The sequence below is a fragment of the Acomys russatus genome, chromosome 12 (genome assembly GCF_903995435.1).
Source record: "Acomys russatus chromosome 12, mAcoRus1.1, whole genome shotgun sequence".
NCBI classification, from domain to species: Eukaryota; Metazoa; Chordata; class Mammalia; order Rodentia; family Muridae; genus Acomys; species Acomys russatus.
The window spans coordinates 32,625,311-32,651,539 of record NC_067148.1 but is presented as its reverse complement, the minus strand read 5'-3'; the positions used below and the strand labels follow the sequence as shown (position 1 = coordinate 32,651,539).

Genomic DNA, 26,229 nt, shown 5'->3' with positions numbered 1-26,229 from the left:
TTAATCACTATTTGTTTATCTAGATTTGGTTACAGGGACAAGGGACAAGTGCCTGATTGGTTAGGTTGTTAGAAAATCAGCACTTTGGACATGGAAAACTTATATACAGAATGTTAATGTATGGCCTTGTATTAATGGTATTAAGGGCTAGTAATAGCTTATATAAAATAAAATTTAAAAAATAAAATAACATTCCCTTGTGTGGTCATAGTACCTGTTAAAAATATAATTATGGAATGAGGAAAATTATGTTCAGGTAAGAGTAAATGCACAGGAGGAATAATAGGCATGATAGTAAGACTGAATGCATTTTAAAACTATAAAAATATCTTTAAAGTTTTACTCATAAAAATGATAAATATTTTGAAGATAATTATTTTTAACCAGATTTAAATATTACATAATGCCTAGTTTATGATAAATCCCATTATAGCCCATTATTATGTATAATTATACATTTTATGGTAAATACCAGTTTAAGGGAAATTTAACTTAAATGAAAATTATATAAAAGAATAAGATTAGACATTGCTTCACTGGAATGCATTATGTTTCTGGGTAAAGAAAAAAACTTTCTTTTTTAATTCTAAGTGCTTTTAAACACACACACACACACACAAGACACAAATTATTTAAGACAATATTTCTTTTACTCTTGTATCAAAGACTTCTAAGCTTTCTTATGGGAATGTTATTATATAATATTTCAAATTCATGATGAAACTCACATACCACAAAAAAAAACTAATCTATACTAGAAAAATCTAGCCCAGAATACGTTATAATACAAAGTTGAGTGAAAGGAATATCCAAATTAAAAAACAAAGACATATAAAAGCCTCCAAAACCCTACATATTGGCTATAATCTCTCTCCTAGTCCCTTAATAACACAACTCCTAGCTCGTTGGTCTTCCATAAACACACCTTCAGTAGCTGTTTGAAGGGGTGAATATGTGCCAATGAGTGAGCTTGTTGCCTTCTTGTACACAGGGTACCATGCCTTGATCTTGTTGCTTAGTGCTAGTTTGTATCAAATGGCCTTCCTTCGCATGATAGTCACCCCTCACCAATGTTTTCAGTGGATTATTCTCACCTAATTAAACCTGTGGATAATCTCTCTTTTTAAAAGAGAGAAACAATAAAATTCTCAGGGTCTGAGACATGGGCTTTCATGTATTTTCTTTACACTAATATTTTATTACCTTCTACTAACTGGTTGAAATTCAAGAGTATCATTTTGTTACAGCAACATTAAGTTTTATTTTAAAGGTGTTATTTATGTAGAAAAAAATTCCGCATGAGGAAGTGACAATTATGAAGACGTTAAATGTCATCTGCACCTAGACAACACTACATTAATTTAAAGAAGTACATCCCAGATTGCACTATTGGGTAGAGGTTCTAAAAATTTAGATTTTCTGTTTTCCCATTAATGATTTGAGATCAGCACAGAGACATATATATATATATATATATATATGTTACAGGAGAGAAAGAATAAGAAACAGGACAGGAAAGACTTACAGGAAATTTCTAGGTAGAATATGCCCAGATATCAGAGAGTAGATCAAGATGCATCCTTTGATATCATCTAATAAGGAAAACTGTTCTTCAGGAGAGATCAGTGAAATGCTAACTCCCCTAAGTCAAGATAAGACATTGAGCTGAGACACTGACTAATAAGCTTCAGCACAGCACTGTCAAGCCACTCATGCTTCTTAGCATTTTAACAGCCCGCTGCTGTAAGTGCCAAGACTTCAAGTGCAAAGAAGTGAATCTCTAAAGAAAGAAGGAAAAATAAATAGTGTGTGCAGAGGTCATGGCAGAATTCCCTACACCACATCTTACTAACCACACTCCAAAAATACAACGTAAGTAAGATATTCCATAAATTGATGAATCGCAAAGGAAGATCTGATAGATGTTTTGGAAAAATTGGAAATTAGCCAGTTCTTCCTACCCCCAAACTTCCCACTGCACCTTTCTCTGGAAGGTCAGAAAGCCTGTCTATTTTTTAGAAGTAATAGCACATAGAATATATGCTGCAGAGGAACATTACACTCAAAAAAAAAAAAAAAAAATCCAAGAGTTGTTCAGACCTTTCTAAGCAACTTCTTTTAAGATGAATGAAACCATGGTCCTTCCTGCCTCTCCTGCACTCCTTTGGCTGCTGTTTCAGAGTTAGAGAACAAATTTCCGTGACAATAATTGGCGGAACATGGCATGAATCCAGAGAGGTACATTCAAGTTTTAGCTATGGTGTCATTCTGGGAATTCATGAAAACTCGGTCTTTCTCTACCTAACATTGTCATCAAGTGTATGTTTCCATACATATGTATCTGCATACATACATGAGTACATGCATACATATGAAACACTTAGAAAAAGAATTAACCAGTATCAAGAGGTTGCCTATAATATGTTAGACACTTTAATTTTGTCTTTTTTCCCGTAGGTATTTTATAGCACTGTTGGCTCAGCGCCTAGAAAATACAAGGTGTTCAATTACAAGTTCCTGTCCATTTCCCTGCACTCACAAGGCACTCCATTATATTACTAGAATGCTGTAATTGTTAGCAAAATCCTTATTTAAAGCCAAATTCTGCCTCTTTTAAATGTCTGCCTAATTATAAACTTCTAGGACAACATGAAACCGTGCCACTCCCTTTTCTATGAGAGTCTTTCAATCATGTGCAAACACTAAGGCTGCCTCCCTTCCCTTCTATCCGGACGGACACACACACTCTTTCAACTGTTATTTTGAGGCATGACTTCTGGAAATGCAGTGTCCCAGTTGCTTACTATAGACACATTCTGGTCACTCATTCAGTCCTTAAATATTGTGACTTTATCTGAAACATGGGCACAATGTGGCTTGAGAAAGGCTGTTGAGTCTTGGGCCGCTGAGATGGGCGTTCCCTTGGGCGTTCCCTTTTAGCATCATTTCATCTGTCACAATATTTGAATTTTTTCATATGCACCATCTGTGGAGTAGTAGGTTTTATGATCAAATAAATGAAATGTTAATGAGCAATGGAAATATTTTTATTTGGTGGCCTACTACAATCGATTAAGATGGTCATTTTTGTAAGCCACAAAGGTAAACATGGATCCTACAACAAGGAAACAGAATGAAAAAAAAAAAAAAAACTGATCTTAATTTCATGCAATGCCGAGCCTTTTATGAGAGCTCCAGGAAGAGCTTTAGAAAGTCCTGATTTTTAAGTTCTGCCAGCTATTAATGAATGACCCAAGGCAAGTCAGTTAACCTTTTGGCATCTTAGTCCCCTCATCAGCAAAATGCAGTCAGCCCACTGCTTTACAAGGATAGAGAGACGAGAGACTCTCTCAATTAAAAAGACAAATTGTACATAAAGATATAAGACACGATGGCAAAAGGTGCCTTATAAATCTTGAATGGAGGAGTCAAAGGTTAACAAGGTGACTATATCTCACTCAAAAGATAAGAAGATGTAAGCTATTTGGAAAACACTATGGAGCCATTTAGCAAGTACTTTGTTTATTAGCATATTTCTGTACCCTCCATTTCCTCTGTGTTGGCCACACCCACCATGCCCCAGTATATTTGCTGTTTGCTCTTCCTTCCAAGCCTAGTCTTCCCTGGGGCAGTCAGCTTCTCTCCTGCTATCAAAGTCCTCTCCGTGGGCACTGCATGCTTCTTAACTAGTGCCTTCCACTTTCTGAGAGAAACTGTTGGATAATGCCCCCACAGGTGGTGACTTTTCCCACAGCCTACACTATGGCGAGCAATCACCACTCAGTCACTGTTGCTACTGCAGCCTCACTGATACAGAATGACACCAAACTTACTCACAGTTCCTTGACATATATAAACTCCTTTAACTGATAGGGATGATATTCTATCGGGATTTCTCAGGTGGGACTTTACTGTATATTTTATTACCAGAATGGCTCTCTCTATAAATCCCTGTAAATGAAAAGTAAGCTCCTTCTCTTGATTCTAATGTGATGCAATTACATTCTGCAAACAAAAGGTTAAGCCGGGCTCTTTAGGCAACTACATCTCTTGGAAAGACAACTATGTTTTTGACTCCAAAAGGCTTAAGCACACCTTCTCGTTTGTGAAGCTTAACCTATTGTTGGCTGCAGCTAATAAGGAACTTTAAAGTTAATTCAGTGGTCATTTAGTCTATTCTAATATAGCTATGCTTAAAATGCTGTATTGCTGTTTCCATTCTCTGTCGTCCTCTGTCCAATATGTGGTTGAACCAGCAGAAGGCATCCCATGTAGAACACAAGGCACACTTTCTATGTGGAAGCACTCAGAAGTCACGGACATTCAAGAGGGCAGCCACTACTTATCTATGACAACAAAGTACTTCCCTAGCTATGGGTGACTGTCAGGACAACTGCTCGAATTCAGTATTTCATGGTCTGTCAAAACTTTCATACTGAATATCCTACACATTCAAATTAGGATGATTGTAGTGGAGGCTGGCATAACCTTTAGAGGTTGGACCTTTGGGAAGTCTTTTGGCCTTTGGGGACATACCTCCAAAGAGGACTGTCCAGCCTCTTCCTATCTCTGCTTAGTCATAGGCAAAAGCCATGGGGCCAACAAAACTGGAACCAAAACTCTCAGAACTGAAAATAAATGTCTTCCATGCACAGCCTGTATGTTCAGTTTGAAATTGTGAGCTTTTGGAGTCCTTCTCACAATGATTAATGAAGACATCCTTTAATTTTTACTGTAATTTCAATATCTAACTCTGAGATAGGCTAAATAAGCATAGGAAAAGTAACTGGCAAATTGCAAGCTTCTACAGACTGATGCAAGACCACCCCAAAATTGTTAGGACCACCATGGCTGACCAGCATAACCATCAATGTCGTTTGCTTCACTATAATGACAGTCCCACACCATTAATCATGCAAAAATTCACCTTCTCCCATCATGCATCTGACTCCTGCCACATCAAACAACTCATGAACATAAATGTGACTAAGCTTTCTTCTGAAAGAAATTCCAACAGATTCCTGTTTATCAACTCATTTCCACCTTAATTTATGAATAACAATCCTCTCTGTTAAATTCCTCCCATAAAATTATGTGTATGCATATATGTATATATTTTAATAAGTAACTCATTATTTTAAGAAGTCCACAGTCAAAGCGTACCTTTGTCCTATTATGAACTTTCCCTTAAATTTTTAATGTAGTCTCTTTGTCAGCATTTCCTTTAATGGAGACAGCAACCCAAAAGCATTGGGTAGAGATGTCAGCCACACCAGGCTTCATCGCTAATAATTAGGCTTCTGTAATTCTAAAACTAGTATACTATGTTGTAAAGCTTGCCAGAAACCAAGCATCCTTCACATACATAAATGCCCTAATTAGTCCTCATTTCTGGTGCATCTCAACTCTTTATTCCTTAGGCCACATCATTTCTTTTTTTTATTTTTCTTACCACTACATTTGAAAACTTAGATTAACCTCTTCTTTTGTCTACAAGGAATACTCTCCATATTCTATAATAAAAAATCCCTATTTTTCAAAAAGAAAACCAAGCTTTGTGGATAATATAAACCCCTTTTGTCACCTTCAGTCTATGCATAGTTTCATTCATTCATTATATATGTCACAATTTGTGGGTGTGTGTCAAACAAGATACTTTTTTGTGGATGGATAGAGAATAAAGATATTACCCAGGCGTGGTGGCACACACCTTTAATCCCAGCACTTGGGAGGCAGAGCCAGGCGAATCACTGTGAATTCGAGAGTCCAGGACAGCCAAGGGTACACAGAGAAACCCTGTCTTAAAACTTCCCCCAAAAAAGACACACACACACACACACACACACACACACACACACACACACACACACACACACATCAGCATGTTCTCTATACCTAAAGAATTAATTTGCATTTAATATAATTCTATGCAATGTCCCATATGTAGACATATACTTAGAACTATGGAGGCCTTCATTTTGCAAGGGTAGGGATGAGGATATGATATAATTGGGTGGACATTTTAATGTTTGCAGAGTTAGAAGTGGCTAAAATGAGTTATTAGAGGGTGTGCAGTCATCCAGAGAAGTAGAAAAGTCATTGCATATGGAAGAAAAGTCCAGGCAGTTTTAAAAACGTACTTATTAAAAGTAAGGTTGTTTATGGGCTTGGTTGACAGGAGGTGTAACCTAGGTTCATTTCTGTTGCTGTGATAAAACACTGACTAAAATGTACTTAGAAGAAGAAAGCATTTACTTGAACTTACAATTCCAGATCATAGCCCCTCACTGCAGAAATTCAAGGCAGGAATTTGAAGGCAAGCCAGCTTGCTAGCTATTCCACATAGCATTGCCTCTGAGCAAGGAATTCATTTACAGCCTAAGAAATAAGGATACAGCAGACCCTTGAGGATGTGCTGGTGGCTGTCTCCACAGAAGCTCAAATTAGCTGCTTTTGTTGCTGCTGTAGTTTGGTTTGCCTTGGTTTGGTTGTTTGGTAGGTTGGTTTTTGTACAGTCAAAACTTGCCTCCCCTGGGAAGAGTGTTCCTGCAGTTAATGACGTCTTCCTACATCAATTAACAATGAAGACAATCCCCACAGTCATGCCCACAGGCAAATCTGATCTACTGCACCCTTTCCTCTCTGATGACTCTGGGCTCAGTCCAGTTTACAGTGAACTCCACCTAGGATGGGGTTACTGAGCAACCTAAAGTTGTCAATTTTGTGGTATTTTGGATTAACTAAAATACACATATTTTGGATGATCATATTTCCTTAAAGGATTGAATGATGAGGGATGGCTCTCTCGCACAATGGACAACAGTTTCCTGTAGGGATCCAGATATAAAGAGGTGTGAGAACAGAGGCAGCACTGCCCTTGTCTGCCTGTTCTCCCTCTTGGCCTGTGAATGCATCTATCCAGCTGGTACCATCTTTGCTGTCCCACTTTACTGGTTTCAGAATCCAGTTCTTCCATCTTCCGACACTGACTGTGGGGCAGCCTTTCTTGAGGACTCTTCTTGGCATTCATCGCCAGGTTTGAACTGCTATGGCCTGCAGCCTCGTGGAGGACTGAGTAGTTCCTAGGTCTTCAGACTCCTCATCATTGACACCATCATTTGACTCCCAAACATGTATCACATGCTCACTTTAATAAATCCCTTTGTAATATATAGTCATTCTATTGGTTCTGTTACTTGAGAGAGCCCTGACTTAGAAAGGAGAATCTGACATCCAAGGAAAATCTGAGATGGATTTCTAAAGGTCATGAGAGATAAATAAACATAGCCATAGACGTCACCACCTCTCCATTTATTGTCTTTATACCCAGTCCATGTTATGTGTCCCAAAGTTTTCCTTCAAGTACCATTGTTACAGGATACTTGATCCCACCGTGATCCATGAGATTTATATTTTATTAGTAGAATTGCATCTTTAAAAGTATATGCTTATAAAAATATTCAATAGGACCATGGAGATGTCTCAGTGAGAAGGAGCCTTTGCTCCCCAGGACACAGGGACCTGCATTCATACTCCCAGCACCGATGTAAAAGGCTCAGCATGGAGCAAGTGCTTGTAACCCCAGAGCCACATGGATACAGAAAGCATGGTTTGCCTGGCAGCCATCCTAAGCATAGGAGCAAGTTTCCATTTCAAGTTTGAAGGTAATGAGGAAGATAATTATGGAAGTCTCCTGATGTCCTGCTATGGCCTCTAAACATCTATCTGTACCACCCATACACTCACATTTAGGCATGCTCTGCATACACACAAACAGAAAATAAATAAATTAATTTTATAGACATATTTATAGAGTTAATAATTTATGATACTCTAATTCTTGCTTATAAAGAATGGCTGGTAATTTGCAATTACTTATATAAACATAAATACTTATTTGTTTGCATTCATATAATTCTGTATGAGTAAATATTAGAGTTGTAATTCTTCATCTTTTTTTCTAATTACCATTTTCTCTTCCAATATTGTTTAAAATATTTATTTCTTGTTAAACATCAATTCTAAACATGGGCTTTATTTTATCTATCATTAGTTTGTGTGTGTATACTTTATGAATGGTTGGACATGTATGTAAGAACAGACATGCATGTAGAGACCAAATGAAGCGATGAGGTGCACTGATAAATGAATTTCTGTGTGATTTCCTTAAAGTGTGCATGGTTTTTTGCTTATACGTATACAATTTAACCTCCCATATTTGGAACTCTACATTTTTAATTTATGCTGGCTTGCTTATTTATCTCAGAGGCCCTCCTGTCTCTACCCACCCTGTGAGGTTTAGACAGTTTTTTTTTATGTATTCTATGAATCTGAACTCAGGTCCTTAAAGTTACTAATAATTTTGAGACAGAAAAATCTTAATATAGTTTATTTAATATTTAATTAAAGTGGATTAGAAAATGATTTAAGATTATTAAATAATAGCACAATAAAATGGATTTTTTTCTTGTAAAATTTGTGAATAACATCAGGATTTTGAGTCAACTTATACTTTCAGATTTCCTATTACTTAACCTCTGAGAAAAAGAAAAGTATATTTTCATAACTCAACTGTAAATTGTATAACCTTTTCAAATGTAATACAAGTTTTATGATTAGACTTAGTAGAAAATCAAATTGCAATTTAAAAGCCAGCTTTAAATACATACATAAAATTGCATGTGCATTATGCTCAATGATCTTAGAAAAAGCAAGCAGAAACTCTCAAAGCTATGAAAATTTCATTTAACCCAGAGTGTCTGCTCTGACCCAACTGCCAAGTTATAAATTTATTCTCTCTACTTGTTCTTTGACATTCTCATCTCACCCAGCTAAGAGATCACCACCGAAAATACAGGAAATATGCTCCATTACACCACAAAGACAATTTGTTCATGTCCTGCCAACAAAGTGAACTTAAGAAAAACAGCGGACACTATCTTATTCTAATTCTTGTTTGCATTCCTTGAATGCATATCTGATTCTAACACAATGATTGATAGTTCTGAATATTTGGATGTTGATCGTTATGTCACTCTCTTGCAATGTGTCTTCATTAACAGCCAGGAAGAAAAACGTAGAGCATCGTGCTCAGGGAAAAACAGTTAAGTATCAATATTAGATATGATAGTTTTATTTACCTACTTAACAGAGTTAAATGCATATCTTTTCTGTTCGATAACCTTTTGAGGAAAACAAATACAGGCTTTTTCACATACTCTATTTTACAACCTAAACAAAAATTATACACAGCACACACACACACATACACACAGAGAGAGAGAGAGAGAGAGAGAGAGAGAGACAGAGATAGAAAGACAGACAGACAGACACATACAAAGACACACACTAATCACAAGAAAAGGTTGTATAATCTTTTTAAATAAGCATAAGAACGAAATGCATGAGGGCCACTTTATATTGCTGTCTATACTCCACTTAATGATAGTTTCCTTTCAGTTTATAGTGTTTTTTTTTTTTAAATAAGACTACTTTTCTCATCCTATTTCAACCAGTCTCTCCCACACAAATCATTCTGTTTGATATATAATAAGCAATAAAGTAAACACAAGTTAACAGGGTTGGCCAATACTTAAACAAATTATTCAATGCGCCATTTTATCACCCAAAGAAATACTTTGTAAGTTATCTTTTTGTGTGTAAAAATGAATTCTTAAATGTAGGATTTTACTAACTCTTGCTATACAACACAGAACTTCACCTAAACACCTAGAAATAAAATTACATCTATGTGGGGCTGGAGAGATGGTTCAGTGGTTTGAGCACTGCATGCTCTTCCATAGGTCCTGAGTTCAATTTCTGGCAACAACATGGTGGCTTACAGCTATCTAGTATATAACCTGATGCCCTCTTCTGGCCTGCAGATGTACAGGCAGACAACAGTGTATACATAATAATAAATAAATCTTTAAAAAAAGAATTAGATCTGTGTGAAGGATACAAGAATGCAGACAATTGTAAAATCTACCCCCAAAATGATGGATGTAATTATAGTCATTTTCTTTGAGCTGCCAAAGGACAGTAGAGGGTAGGCACTAAATCTTGACATAAGGTACAATGAAAAGAATACAGGATTTTGTTTCCTTAAATTATATTTGGATGGCTGCTGTCCTTACTCAGGATTGCTAAGGGATAGGTCACAACAAATACTAGATGCAACTCAAAAGTATTTCCAGACTTTATTCTAACAAAGTAACAGCAATCCAGTCAGCATGATTCTCTGAGGTACATCATCTCTATCTTTCTAAATAACAAGTCATTAAGCAGTAGAGTGATACATGTCAGAAGACAAAGGAGAACATGTGTGTGTGTGTGTGTGTGTGTATATATATATATGTGTGTGTGTATTATAAATATATATTCCCTGTTAAATATTAATTCTGAACATGGGCTTTATTTTATCTCTAATATATGTATGGGTATGTATTATTATTAGGGGATGATGGAAGGATGTAGATGGCTCGATGGGTAAGATCACTTTCTGTGAAAGCAATAGGACCTGAGTTCAAATCTCTAGAACCCATGTAAAAGGTTGGAGTGGCAGTGCTGCAGAGCAGAATTGGGCAAATCCTAGGAACTCAGTGGCCAGCCACTGTAGGCAAAACTGTGCCTTAAACAATAAAAGTCAAGTGCAATAGAGAAAGATACCCAATGCCTCCTGCTGGCACCTATGTGTGAAAGAGCGCGAGCGCATACACACACACACACACACACACACACACACACACACACACACACCACTACCATACACAAATAAAATACACAATATCGTAAAAAGATGATGATAGGTCCACATTATTATGAAGAACCAATTAAAGTGTTGAATGAATTTCAATGGCTATATGCTTACTTAGCCCCTCTTTCCACCCCCACCAACACCATTGGTTGACCCATCCTCATCAATCACTAATTTAGAAAATGCTCTACAGACTTGCCTAAATCTAGTCTGGATGGAGTTATTTTCCCAGTTAAGATTCCTCTTCCAAATATATATGTCAGGTTAGCAAACCAACCACACATCTGGTTTTTTTTTTATCCCATGGCAAAGAATTAGAGCAAAGATTCATGGTTAAAATTGTAGTAGGAACAGTGTGTCAAGACACGAAAAGCCTTTTCAAGAATGGCCGAGGCCTAGCAAGCTGAGAGTAAAACCCCCAAAGCCTGTAACACTTCTAGAAACCATCATAGTGTTGTAATACAATAGTGAGGAGAGCCAGAATTTGTGTTTCCAGGCCATGGTCACTCATATTTGGCTCCATAATAAACTATCTTATTTTCTTTTTAAAAGGAAAAGAATAAATTCAAAGGCTATTATTTGAATTTAAGAACAGAATATTTCTTTTATTAAAAGATTTTTAGGAAGTTCTATTTTGACAGATATCTTTTGATGGCACTGTTCCTTGTGTGTGTGTGTGTGTGTGTGTGTATACAGTTCTGTCAAATACATGATTAAAACAGATTTTGCTTTTTAAAGGTTGGTATACACTTATAAAAGGATGCATCTAATTCTCATATATATATAGACATATATTCTCTAATATGTTGACTATTACATATGTTTTATATCTATATATGATGTCAATTATACAGATTCCTTAATGAGCATAATTGGAAGCATATCATAAAATTATACTTTCTTACTTTCTCAAAGTCATTGTTATCAAACAGAATGTCTACAGCTAGATAGTATGACTACGGATAGGTATGTGGATAAAAAGGTGCTGTTATTTTAAATTATGTTCTATATCAGTATATTCATTTTCCTGTATAGTGATTAAGAATTATAGTTTTGGGGCAGTAGCACACACGAGCCCAATGAATTAGTGACACTGTTGCCATTCTAGGTCAATGTGCCAAGTATTAAGCTTACTCCTTCACAGTCCTAATGTGGACTATTTTTAAACCATGTTCATACAGCTAAATGAAGCCACAGATTACAGCAGAGGATGGAGTGTATTATGAGCTCAGCACAGACCCCAATGTTTTACAAATAGCTGACAATTAATAGCCATTTGCTAGCATGGATATATGAAAAAGGGAAAATAAATTTAAGATATAAAAGCTGCTAGGTCAGGCACCTTTTTAGTAGAGCTAATCTACCGAACGCCTGCGGTAGGCAGGAAGACCAATGTGATGGCAAGCAAGGGGAAGCTGGCCAGAATTTTAATGAGGGTAGAGGTCTAATGGCTCATTCCCATTACTAGCTACACCATGACTTGTTTTAGAGAGTTCACAAAGTGTAGGACAATAACACAAAAATCTGTGAGTTTTATGCCTTGCTGCTTTCTATTTTATGCCTTAACCTTGTGGTGGTGATAAAGTACAGAGTAAGTAAGTTTTAGAGCCTTTTTTTCCTAGCCAACTATGTGCTTGCTTAGCAGTCAAGTGTTAAAAACAGTCAACTAGATTATTTTTCCTTCCAAAGAAAGGCGAAAAAAGGATGACGCATGGGTAGTAGCCAAAGGAGTGTCTTTTCTATAACGAAAACTTCTTGAAAACAATGCACTGAAACCTACTTCATCAAAACTGAGGTTGGCCTAACAGAGAAAATGGAGTTTCTCTAAACCAACCCAGTGTTTCTTAAAAGACCAAAGTGAACTTTAATCCCTCTGCTTCCTCCTTCTCTCTCTCCTCCCACACTTCCTCTTTCACCTCCTTCTCCTCACCCCTTCACGTTTTTTGTTTGTTTGTTTGAGTGTGTGTGTGTGTGTGTGTGTGTGTGTGTGTGTTTGTTGTATATAGAGTCTCTTGATTCCCAGAATATCCTTGACTCTGCATACCCAAGAAAGATCCTGAATTCCTGTTGTTCTTCCCCTCTGGCTCCCACTCCTCATGTTCCCCTACATCCAGGTAGTACTAAGAGCAAGCTGCACAGGATCACACTCAGAACCTTGTGTGTGCGGGCAAGTACTCCACCAACCAAGTTATGCCCATAACCCATTATCAATCAACTTCGAAAGCCTATTTGTATTTTCTTCCTGAGATCTCCAGATAGGTACTAGAAAGTGTAATTCGGTTATACTGAAGGAAATAACTCTTATCTAGTTAAGGGGGAAAGGTATAAATTTTACAGTTATGGTCACCAGAGTATCCCATGGGCACAAATGAATGACATGACTCAGCCCAACCAATCATCAGAAGCCAACTAGAATGTTGCTCACATTAATAACTTAGGGAAGTATTCTCTTTCTCTGTTCTTTGTGTCTACTTCATGGAGCTGGCTTAAATCGGCTGGTTGTATCTCTCTCTCTCTCTCTCTCTCTCTCTCTCTCTCTCTCTCTCTCTCTCTCTCTGACATTCAAGTCACATGACAAAGGTGGTTATGTTGTGTCAATTTACATAGGCCCATAGAGGCTCACAGAGAGTGAAGTGCCAACCAGGGACCCTGGATAGAACTGCCCTAGGCCTTCCTCATATATGTTACAGTTGTGCAGCTTGGCATTTATTCATTCATTCATTCATTCATTCATTTTTGGTTTTTCGAGACAGGGTTTCTCTGCATGGCCTTGGTTGTTCTGGACTCACTTTGTAGGCCAGGCTGGCCTCAAACTCACAGTGATCCACCTGCCTCTGCCTCCCAAGTGCTGGGATTAAAGGCATGCACCACCACACCAGGCTCAGCATGGTATTCTTGAGAGAGTCCTAACTGTTGGAGTAGGAGCTGTGTCTTACTCTGATGCCTGTCTTTGAGACCTTTTCTCTTACAGATTTCCTTTCTAGGAGGTGCCTAGTCTCACTGCAGCTTGAAATGCCACAGCAGATTGATGTCCATCAAGGCCAGCCAGTTTTTGAAGAGAAACTGAGAAGTGTATGGGAGTGGGGTGGAGAGGGGAGAGGTAGGAGGAGAGACTGGGAAGACTGTGTTCATGATATTTTTCTTTAATGGATATGTTCTAGTATCAATGGGGAGAAGAAACTAACTGATTCAAAACCTGAAGGCTCATGGTGACAATATCAGATACTCCTGGGTGAAATTTCTAACCGACACACCCTGCGGTTTTCCTCCACATAACTGGCATTGTGGGTATATTGGCAATGAAATAACAAGGCTGTGAAGAGACACTTCTGTCTTGTCTAGAGAACATATTCTCCTAAAGAAAAGCTTTCAAAATTATGCACTGGGGATGGGGAGAGGCTCAGTCAGTAAAGCGTTTGCGGGGCAGGCATGACAACCCAAGTTTGTTCCTGAGAACCCACATAAAATGCTGACTGTGGTCAGCACCAGGGAAGCTGCGACAGAATGGTTCATCACTGGGGCTTAGTGTGGCGAAACTGGTGAGTTCCCACTCGGCGGGACAAAACATCAAGAGGGTCAGAAGATATTATGGAGAGGCAATTAAGGAAGCTATCTGACGTCAGTCTCTGACTGCTTCATGTTCATGCACATATGTGCATATGTTCGTCTGCACATACATGTATACCACACAAAAGTACATCCATTGAGCTTTGTAGTGAACAAGCAACCTAGTACACTTTAGACACTTTTCTAAATGCTCAGTTATAAATGCTCAGTTATGAAATAAGTTGGGCATGACTTTCATATTCTAAAGGTTAAAATTTAAATAAGCCCTATCATTAGTTACTCATCGTATTATAAGGATCATAAGGGCTCAAGTTATAAATGTTTTCACATTACATCACTTAAAATTATGTATGATATAAGCGTGTATAGCTGTATATGTGCACAAATACACACTGGTTTTCGATGAAATCTAGTGACTTGGCAAATCCAAGTGAATCACCCACTAACTGGAAAGCACAGTTGTCACTGGCGTGCACTCCTCACCTGTCACGCTTTGGGGATCTAATGCTCGGTTTATTTCCACTGCCCCAGATTCCAGCTTTCTCCTTTACTTTCCCTTTGCTACATCATTTATTTTCTCACCTCTGTGGCCTAGGATGGTTTCTGTGCATTACACTTTAGAAACAAGATCCAAGAACTCAAACATGGAGTGCTACTAAGGTCATCTCTTTCCAGGATTCAAGTAATGTTTGCCATGTAATTTCAATAAATAATACATGGATGCAAACATATACATGTGATTTGCTCTGAGTCTACTTTAAATTGTGTATGATTTCAAAGGAAATTTCATTGACCTGAATTAGGAGACAAGACAGTATTGTTCTCCCATAGTCCTCTCTTTCAAGTGACAGGAATGAGGAAGATAATAGATGAATGACTAAAACCACCCATTCTTATCTGACTGGTCCTCTGACTCTCCTAGTCATGGTCCTGTCAGAAAAAAAGACTGACTTGCAGTATGTCCTGTGCTAACCACTGATAGAATCTTTCTATCAATCTAATGGCGACAGCAGCTTCTCTAAGCTGGGACATTACATCACTTCAGCATTGCTCTTCCTATTATTTCTCCTCCAGTTCCTCTCTATTGCTTATCTCCTGCCTACAGTCGCAGACCTTGTCTGGTAGAAGGGGAGAGCTAACAGGTTTAGTCAAGCAGGGCTCCCTTTGCACATCATGACATCATATCCGCTCACAAAGAAGAAGAATCGAGAAAGAAAAGATATGTACCCGCAAGAAGGAGAGGTCCCGGTTGTGCTCGATGCTGGTGATCTCCAGGTTGCCCATGACTACCTCACAGTTTTCATAGTATTTGCGCAAGGCTCGGTACTGCTGTTCCAGGTCAGAGAGAGAGCTTAGTTTATTCTCGGTTCCTGCGCACACTGAAAATAGAAAGATACACCTTAAATTATATAACATGTAGATGACATGAACAATACTCTCTTACCCAAAACGCAATGCTATATTAGTTTACCTCAATTCATCACGTTATTTAAAACGTAATCAAGGCTCATAGACGACTAGCACTTAAGAGATAAATTATCTTAATTTTTTATTGTTTACTCACACATGTCAAGCAAAGAGAACAAAGACTGTGTCCCATGTAATCACTTAGCTTAACTTTTTAAGGAGATAAATGTGGAATCACTTTTGCTGTGCCTAAACAAAAGTATGTGAGCAAAAGGTCTAACTTCATATAAATATGCTTTTCTTTGGGATTTTTAGTTTACCCACTTTTCTGATGAAATCATTATCTCCATATAAATAAACCTGAAAGATGAGAGCAACAATATTTAAAAAATGATTATCTATCATACAATAAGTTGTTCTATTGTATTATGTATGTAATAAAAACATATGCATTCAGACCAACTTCAATAATACCATTTTTAAAATGTGCTGAACTTGACTTGAAATATTGTTTAAAATATACTACAAAAAATATATATAATAAAATGTTTACATTAACTGAGTCGTCCATATGCATATTCATGACGGTGTATATATTACCCTTTCATATAAGGTTGGTGGGATCTTGTTTTTGCTCATATGTAGGACCATGAATGTACATATATAAACATCTGTTTCTTTGTATAGTGGTATCTATTTTGTCTTTCATTCTTAGATTTTGATGTTGTTTGTTACAGTACACAAACACATCTACCTATAGAGAGTCTGTCTTTTAATGTTTGACTAATTTTCAGTAGGCTGAAACACTGGAATATGCATCTTGCAATATTAGTGATTAACTTAAATACTGTCTTATTTTTGTGCTTTTAAAGTAAGTTACATTGTATGCCTGAATAGAGTAAAAAAACTTCAAAGATGCAGTGGACAGATATTCATAGAAAACTCACACACACAACGCATGCCCTATATACAGAACAGACAAATAACTGTGCTTAGTGTTGTGTTCACTGGGGTGGAACACTGAAGATGGGAGAAAATAATGTGGAGGAGTGTTTCCTAATATTTAAGAATGTCTAAGAAGTTGTTTTTTTCCTGTAAGAACATAAAAAAATAACAAACATTTAATGTAAAAGATTTGAAGACAAAAAAGAAAAAAAAAGATTTGAAGACTATTATAGATCTAATCCACACACTCTTCAGAGGTTGTGAAAACTGAGAATGGTTGGCAAAGCCAACAGAAGGATATCCAATCTTGACCTACCCCATGCTCCATCCATGTTGCAATGCCTAGCCACAGGCATACCAAACCATGGACTAGAACCTCAGAAATTTTTACCAGAGCAAAGCTTTCTCTTTAAAAGCTGATTATCTCAGACATTTGTTAGAAATACAATCTTTGTAAATCTCCTAATGCAATGTACTCTATGTCCATTCAAGAGGAAGGCACCTGGGCTATGGAGAAGGATCAATGAACAGTGTTTGTTGCACAAGCACAGGTCCTGAGCTCATGCCCTTAGGATCCATGTAAAAACAACAACAACAACAACAAACAAATAACCAAGTGTCGTTATACACATTTGTGTCCCCAGCACATGGAGTTGAGTAGGGCAGAGACAAATAGATCTCTGAATATACTGGTCAGACCATCTAGACAAATTCGGAGAGAGATTCTGTCTTAGAATAATAAATACTTAGTGCATGTCCACACACATGCGCATATATTATCGATGCATATGTTCACACATCCATATGAGAAAACAGTATACATGTGCAGTTACATATGAAGACAGCTCTGTGACCACAAAGGCAAAGCTGGAGTGATATACCCAAAGCTCAAGAAATGCCAAGGACTGACGGCCAGCGTTACTAACTAGAAACAGGAAAGGTAGAGTGCAAAGATTTCCTGAAGACTTAGTGCATTCTGACCTTTGACCTGAAATATGTGGCAAGTCGAAGGACTCACATTTGTAACTCTGATTACAACATCTAAATACTGTGGCATCTTCCCAACTTTCTCCTCACGGAAACAAAACACAAAACACGAAAAACTCACTTAATTTGGACAGCTTTAATTCATATCTTAGAGTTACTTTTGCTAGGATGGAACACCATGAACAAAAAGAAGCTGGAAAGGAAAGGGTTTATTTGGCTCATGCCTCTGCATCACAGTTCATCCCTGAAGGAAGTCAGAAGAAGAATTCAAGCAGGGCAGAACCTGGAGGCAAGGGCTGGTGCAGAGGCATGGAGGAGCGCTGCTTATGTGCTAGCTCATCATTGCTTGCTAGCCTGCTTTCTCATAGAACCCAGGACCATAGCCTGGGATGGCAGCACCAACAGTGGCTCATTAACAAATGTCCTCCAGGCCTGCCCTACAGCCAGCTCTTACTGAGTCATTTTCTCAACTGAAGTTCCATCTTTTCAGATAACTGTAGATTATGTCGAGTTGACAAAAAACTAGTCAGCACAATTCACATTAAATTCACTGTAGATTGTCATTAAAGTAATCTGAAGAGTTTAAATATTTCAAATTTTATTAAAACTTCTCTTAATAGATGTACACTACTCCACAGAACAGTAAAACCTGTAAGATATGGAGAACAAGATACCAATTCATTGAAGATAATTATAAGACATGTGTCATAGTTTTGTATCGGTTAAGTATATAAGAGTGCATTGCCATAAATTATCTTCAAGGCAGTAGAGATGGCTCAGCAGTTAAGAGCACACACTTTTCTTGCAGAGGACCCATGTTCAATTCCCAGAACTGACATACTGGTTCACAGTTAGCTGGAACTCTAGTTCTAGAGGAGGCCTACACCCTCTTAGGACATCTGTGAGCACCTGCACACAGATGGTACACATACGTAAATTCTGGCGAAACACTCACACATATAAAATAAAAATAAAACTTGAACTATAAATGATCTTCAAATAATACCCATTAGCTGATCTTTAAAAAAGACCCATGAAATATCTTAAACTGTTCCCTACCTTAAACTAAGTTTCAACTACTCCATGAAGATCACTTGTATTGTAAAATACTTTATCCAAATACAAAATTACCATAAATGTGTATAAATAGTTCTCAAAGAAATGATGATATTCCAATAAATGGACAGTCACATTCATCAAAATAACTTTTTTCAAACACTCCAAACACTTCAAATACTTGAAACTTTTCATATATGCTTTTCAATTAAGGAAATATTCTTATCACAGTAAGGCTTTATGTGTTATATTTAGCTTTGATCTGAACTGAGTAGAATCAATAGTATACCAAGCGTAGCTTTTATCTTGAAAGGCAGACGTGGTTTTTAAGGAATTAGTTTGGATGGAAGTATAAAAATCATTTGTAGTTCTCGTCATGAAGCTCTGACTGAATGCCTCACAACGTTCATTTGTCAATCGATTTTACAATCAGGCAATGTATACAAGACAATGCTTAAGCCATCAAGTTTCATTGATTTCACAAAGCTGTTTATCAAAGCAGAATTGAAAAATCTTCCTCAGGCAGCTCAAACAAGTTTAACAACATCCAGCCTCCTTTGCCAACACCATTATAAAGTCTTTGAATGATAAACTCACAACAGTTTCAGCTTCAGAAATCCTAATTCACCTACACTCCCCAGAGTATCATTTCCAATGTAACTGCAGGTGTCAAAATCTATGCGAGGCCCTAATACAATTGCCAATTATTCTATTTTGTATTGATTCAATTAAGAGTGTGGCTGGATCTTCAGACACAGGGCTCTCTGGAATCACAGCTGGCACCCAATATAATCCCCACCCAGTGAGGAGATCAGAAACTAAAAGTTTGTAGCAATTTAAACCTTTAGCTAGCAAAATCTTTCATACAATTCCTGGGAGGGTGTACAAAATAATAAAATAAAACCCTGTTGATATCCATATTAAAATAGCTCAATTTGTAACTTTATGCCTGTTATGACAATGACCTCAGATTTATGTCAGTTTGCAAAGGAAGCAGACTAAAAGAGAAAACAAAAGAACTTAAGTCAAAAAATTTAAATGCCGTATCAAAACACCTATCTTAATAAAGAATTTAGATGTATAACTATTTAATACTATATATGTATATATACACACATATGTTTGTGCCATGCATATATTATATGTTCATAAATCAGAAAATAAGACATGTGTATGTTTGAACATGGGTTCCTATAATGAAAAAATACATTTAAAATATAATTTTTTCAAAGACTAGGGGTGCAGCTTCACTTGTGGAGTGCTTGCTTAGGATTCAAGAAATCCTGGTTTATCCCTGAAATTCAGAGAGCTGGGTCTCACAGTACAATCCCAGTATTCCGGCTGTAGGAATAAAGGAATTAGAAGATTGAGGCCATCCTAGCTAGATAAAAAGTAGGCAGCTAGCACAGGATAGGTGAGACTTTTTCTATAGTAGGGTTTGCTTATCATTTCTTTTAATACTAACATGTATTTTTCTTTTAGAAATATCAATATAAAAGTATTTATGTTAATACTTATTGTTACAGATTTAAAATACATAGCTAAAGAAGACTTTAAAAGACAAAAGATAAAGCAAAATTTAGGCAGCAGCAGAAATTCATGCGACTATTATTGAGTCTTATGATGATGATGATGATGATGATATAGAAATGACAAGCTTCATCAGCTCAGTTCAAAATACTTTTGAATCTTTTGAATACAAAATATCTGTATTTTGTATTCAAATCAATGTCAAAATATTTTGAATACAACATACAAAATCAGTATTTGAATCTGATCAAAATTTTTCACTCTAGCTACTGTGGTCATTTGATTCAAGTCACGTCTATCTCTCCTCTGCACCTAGACTGCAACCTCACTGATAACTGTGAGTTCCTTGTGATTTTTAAGTTTATTCTCCACATCTTCCTACAGGGAACAATATACTCTTAAAAAAAAATACCAAACTATCTTTATCATTTCTCTACTAAAACAAAATTCTTAGCTTCTGGTCATGCTTAATATATAATGAGAGCGTCTTAACATAGATTTAAAGATCATCAGTATTGTGCTCATGTAAACACCACCCTTTCAGAACAGCTTTTGCTTTCCACCTTATTATTTCATATTGAAAGACTGTGAAAATTACGTGCGTGCGCACACACACACCACCTTATTATTTCATATTGAAAGACTGTGAAAATTACGTGCGTGCGCACACACACACAGACACACAAAGTATTGTTTTTGTCTAATGTCTCAGCTATGAATGATGTTATTTTTAAGATTATTCGTGTGTGTGTGTGTGTGTGTGTGTGTGTGTGTGTGTGTGTGTGTGTGTGTCTTCTTGTGTATATATGTGTATGCATTATATATGCAGGTGTCCTGGGAGGTCAGAAGGTGGTATCTCTGAAGCTGGAGTTACAGGCAGACCAGATGTGGGGGCTGGAATCCTGACACTGGTTTTCATTATCAAGTGTTCTTTTTGTTTGTTTGTTTTGTTGTGTTGTGTTGTGTTTCTAGACAGGGTTTCTCTGTGTCAGACTGGCTGTACTGGACTCTGTGGACCAGGCGGGCCTTGAACTAACAGAGATCTGCCTGCCGCTCCCTCTGTAGTGCTGGGATTATAGGCGTGCGCCACCACAACTGGCCATCAGGTGACCTTAATCACTGAGCTATTGCTCCAGTCTCTGGATGATGCTTCTTTAGTAATCTACCTTAACTTAGTTTCCACAACACAAATATTGATCTTTCTAGTGTGTCTGTTTGCCACTTTATGTTTCAAACACTAGCTTTGTAATCTTTAATGAATAAGAAATGAAGCTTAAATGCATGATATGAAACATTAACTATTAATAGAATAATTACGCTAATGTCCATCAATGGTCTTTAATTGTCTTCCTGTCTTCAAATATATTTCATTAATTTATATTTTACAAAACTTCTATTTTATAGATGGAAAAAATTAATAGAACTATTCAATCATTAGAAATCATATTTGTAACCTACATTTGGTTTAAATAGTATTAACCACCATCTCTTCGGAATTCACTCTTGATCTTTTTCTTACTCCTTCTCTCCCCTAAAGCACGGTCCTAATTTACATTGTAGTGTTTTGTCTTCTGTGCAAGTGCTGGGCCCTTAACTTTAATGTAGGTACTGGACTTGACAAGCAATTAAAGCAAACAATTTCCACTCATCAAGGCTTGCCAAATTAGTCATCTGCCATCTGCCCCGTCATCTGGTGCTCCTTGAAGTCTTGCTGTGAATCTGGATGCACTTTCTCAGAATCAGAGGGACAGTGCAAGTCTCCAACCTGGTGGTGGCATGCCAGTGGGAGCTAAGTATGTAAACATTAGCAAACATCTTTCTTCCCCAGATCATCATGCCTTCAACCATCCCCCTGTGTGTAATAAAAACTAGCCTGAACGTGCTGCCTTCTCACCGAGAGACCTTTGCCATCCACTGTAATTAAAGCGGCAGCCTGGGAGACCTTTTTTCTGTTAGAAATCAATGAAAGAACTATAGCTTTAATGTTTCTAATATGTTGCTCTGCTCACTTACCAAGGCTGCTTTCTTGAGCATCAACAATGTCATACTTTGAGACTAGATGGCTTGCACTGGTCTCGGTTAATAGTTCCTTTTCATTGTTTGCATTAGACAAATGTTTACTTGGATGGCAGCTTGTAGGCAGGTTCTAGAGATATTCAGACTCAACATTGATGGGAAATAGGAAAAATACCAAGAGAGAAATAGACTGCTTCAAAATATGTCTTTTATTTTTTGATATTATAATAGAATTGCAACATTTCTCCTTTCACTTTTGTCCCTCAAACACACCCATGTGCCACTCCTTGCTTTTTTTTAAAAAAATTCAGGCTCACTTTTTACATTATGTTGATATATGTATATGTACATATATTTAATATACACAAACACATGCATACACATGTATAATATACTATATATGCATAAATATATGTCTATATGTGTGTATACATAACATGCTCAGTCTATGTAATGTTACTTTTATGTGTATTTTCAGGACTGAATATTAGGTACTGAATAACCTATCTGTGTGTTCCTATCTGTGTGCCTAAGCACGTTGCTTTTTAAGCTCATGCCCCTCTTTCCGTAAGACACTAGAAAAGGACTGTATCTGGACAATGGGTTGCAGTATGGAAAGACACTAAAACGTCATTCTCCTGGATGAAATAAACTCAACCTGAGGCACATGCCCTGGCCATTACAGTGTATTTTGTACCTCTTTTATGTCTGGATCCATGTATTTGCAAAGGATGAATGTGTGCAATTCTAAGTAGACGTCCACCCAAAGTCCAGGTCATCCATCCAAGCTTGATTATTGGTAATGACACAGTAGTAAGCAATAAATGCCTCTTCCATTTGATAGAAAGGCCTGATAATGCATTGACTTTGGGACAGGAGGGATGAACTAGGTGGTATTTTGCCCAAGAACTTTAACTCCATCTTCTGAGTAGCTACATGTAAAACCTAGTCTTAGTCATCTTTCTAACAATATACGTTAGACTGCTTTCAAACAGAGATCTTAGTCTCTTTTCTCAAACAGATGAAAAGCACAAAATACTCACCTGATATTGAAATCTACTATACCAAAAACTTATATTATATAGTTTATTTTAAGTTGTTTTCTGATAACTTAAAGTCTGCTAGTCAAGCTGAGAGTCTAAAATCTCTTTGATTACTCTAAAATTTATTTAGATGACAAGTGCGTGAGCAGTTGCATTTTGTGATAACAATGCTTCTAGTTATAGTAATAATGGGTTTCTAAGTATTAAGGGAAATTGGGTATTTGATAAGGATGTATACACCAAGGACACACTCAGTCATTCAGTAATTCATTTTGTCATGCAATTATTTGATAATTGTTAACTAGGCAAATATATTATATGAAGCTTTAGGCTAAATATGGAACATACAATAAATATATAACATTTGTTATCAAAAGTATAGTACTTTATATTTTATTATAAAATCTACATAACTTTTGATATAATAATTGTACTCAATTTTATTTAAGCTCTTTTAAAGATAAAATTCCTGGCTTTGATCTCTCACAATTGGACAGTATAGAAACTCAATGCAAAAAGTCACCTTGTGCATTAAAAAAAATACAGATAGACTACCTCTCCAATCTATACACATATATATCATTTAATATTATAAAATTAGCTATCATTAATAAGAAGCAATTTTCTAGAAGATTTTTCTGTATAATTGTGGTAAGTGGTATTACGGCCCTAGACAAAGAGTTACAGCAAGTGATACCTTCTGAGAAAGGAACAATCAGCATTTCCCCCCCCCCCGGGGCACGCCCCCAAGTGCTTATTGACCCGCAGTTAGTCATTCCTAAACACACAGGTACATGTAGCAATAGTAAGGAAGAGTTCATGAACTTGAGAGGGGGTAGGAAAGCATGGACTTTGGTGTGGATAGATTGGGGTGGAAATTAGGTAATATAGTCTGGAATAAAATTCTGAAAAAATAAAAAAGAATGTGTACATCAAAATAATTATACATACTTAGCCAGGTCATGCTATCTCTGCTTACTTGTCTTAATTCACAAGTCAATATTGTTTGGGGTGTACAACACTTGCTTTTCGTGTCCAAGACTCTAAACTCAATCCCCCTCTACAAAAGAAGAAATCAATTATGTATAGATAAACATTAGATATACTCCTCTAAGATACTGCCTGTAAGACTGGCTGGGATGAGTGAGTTCACCCAGAAGCAGAAAGACTCAAATGGTATATACTCACTTATATCTGGACACTAGCCCAAGGGGCATGTCCCATGATAGTCTTGAATTACCAGGAAAGTGGGTCAGACGGGAGGACATCCTATGGGACTTTAGGTGAGAGAAGCATGGGAGAATGGGGAAATAGAAGGATCCAGAGGGTCCTAGAAACCTACTACAAGAACATTATGATGGGCAGATCTGGGTCCAGGGGTCCTGCTCAAACTATGGCACCAGCCAAGGACAATACAGGAAGCAAACTTCGAACCCCTACCCAGATCTAGCTGATGGACAGGACATTCTCTACAGTTGAGTGGAGAGAGGGGACTGACTTTCACACGAACCCTGGGGCCCCATATCTGACCACATCCCCTGGATGGGGAGGCCTGGTGGCCCTCAGAGGAAGGATAGCAGCCTGCCAAGAAGAGACTTGATACCCTATGAGCATATACAGGGGAGTAGGTCCCCCTCAGTCACAGACATAGGGGAGGGGAGTAGGGGGGAAGTGGGAGAGAGGGAGGAGTGAGAGGATACAAGGGATGGGCTAACAATTTAAACGTAATATGAATAAATTAATAAAATATTTTTTAAAAGACTGGCTGGGAGCTGAGCTCCTATTTTAGTAATTTGGTGCATATAATTGTACACTTTTTAATTTGCTTTTTAATTTCATTTCCTTAATTTAAAGATCCAATAATACGTATTTATAGTATCACAAATATAGTATATAGTTTTATTATAAGTAAATTCTAACCCTACAGCATTAAGGGTTAGTTATCAGAGCATCACATACTATGTGAACATTGGCTTGAATTATACATTCCCAAGAGAATTTTAACTGAAGTCTGAAGTTAAGAATTTGATGTCATCTTTCATGTTCCAGCACCAAGTGTTTCATTTGATGTTCCTCATCAGAACAGGGCAGCTCCCTGAACACCTTCAAAGAAGGCTTCCTATCCCAATTGGTCCAGCATTTCAGACTGTCTCACACAGGACTCTAACTCAGTCTGGAATTTGCCAACATTTAGAGGCTGGACCACAAATGCTATTCCTAGCCCGTGTAACCACTTCCCCTATAAAAGTATTATTCATCACAAATCAGAAATAAAACTTAAGAGAACAACACCCCATTTCCCTTAAGGGGTTTGGGTAGGTCTTTGGTTGCTTTCTTTGGCGATAGATGTTTACTTACTTTGGAATTGTTTATAAGTTACTATTGCTCTGTTTTAGAGAGAAAAAAAGGTTGGAATCAGGGATGTCTCTCTTTTACTTTATCTTTCCTTGTTAGGTTTGGAGACAGGGGTTGAAAAGAAAGAAGGGTGAATATAGAAATATATAGGGATGATAGGACAAAAAGCAGATTAGTGAATCTGCTTCTCAGCTTAATGCCTTAATTGTTACAAGGTTATTTTTAATTCACTGGTACAGAATTTTGTAAATAGAGATAAAATAAGTTTAATTTTTGATACAATGGTACAGAAAGGTATACTCAATTTAAATTTCTCTGAATTTCCTTCTTTTTCATTTTCAGTTTTTAGCATATGTACCTGGATTCTTCTCCATGTAAAGAGCTACTCACAGAGACATAGGTGTAATTTCTATCACTTCTGGCTTGGTAGACCACATAGTTTCTCTCTGTATCTGTGTTTTGCTTTCTCTCATTCTCAGAAAACAAACACACACATGCATGCATGCACGGGCATGTGCACGCACACGCGCACGCACACACGCACATACACACACACACACACACACA

The 26,229-nt window shown here is 37.2% G+C and overlaps 1 protein-coding gene across 1 annotated transcript in view; it reads right to left on the bottom strand.

Moving 5' to 3' along the window:
- The window catches only part of Erbb4 (erb-b2 receptor tyrosine kinase 4), a 1,024,038-nt gene that overhangs the window by 641,526 nt on the left and 356,283 nt on the right, over positions 1-26,229 (bottom strand). The window contains exon 2 of the mRNA XM_051154155.1: positions 15,551-15,702. Within this exon, the coding sequence (XP_051010112.1) occupies positions 15,551-15,702 (152 nt within the window). The remainder of the gene's footprint in view (positions 1-15,550; positions 15,703-26,229) is intronic.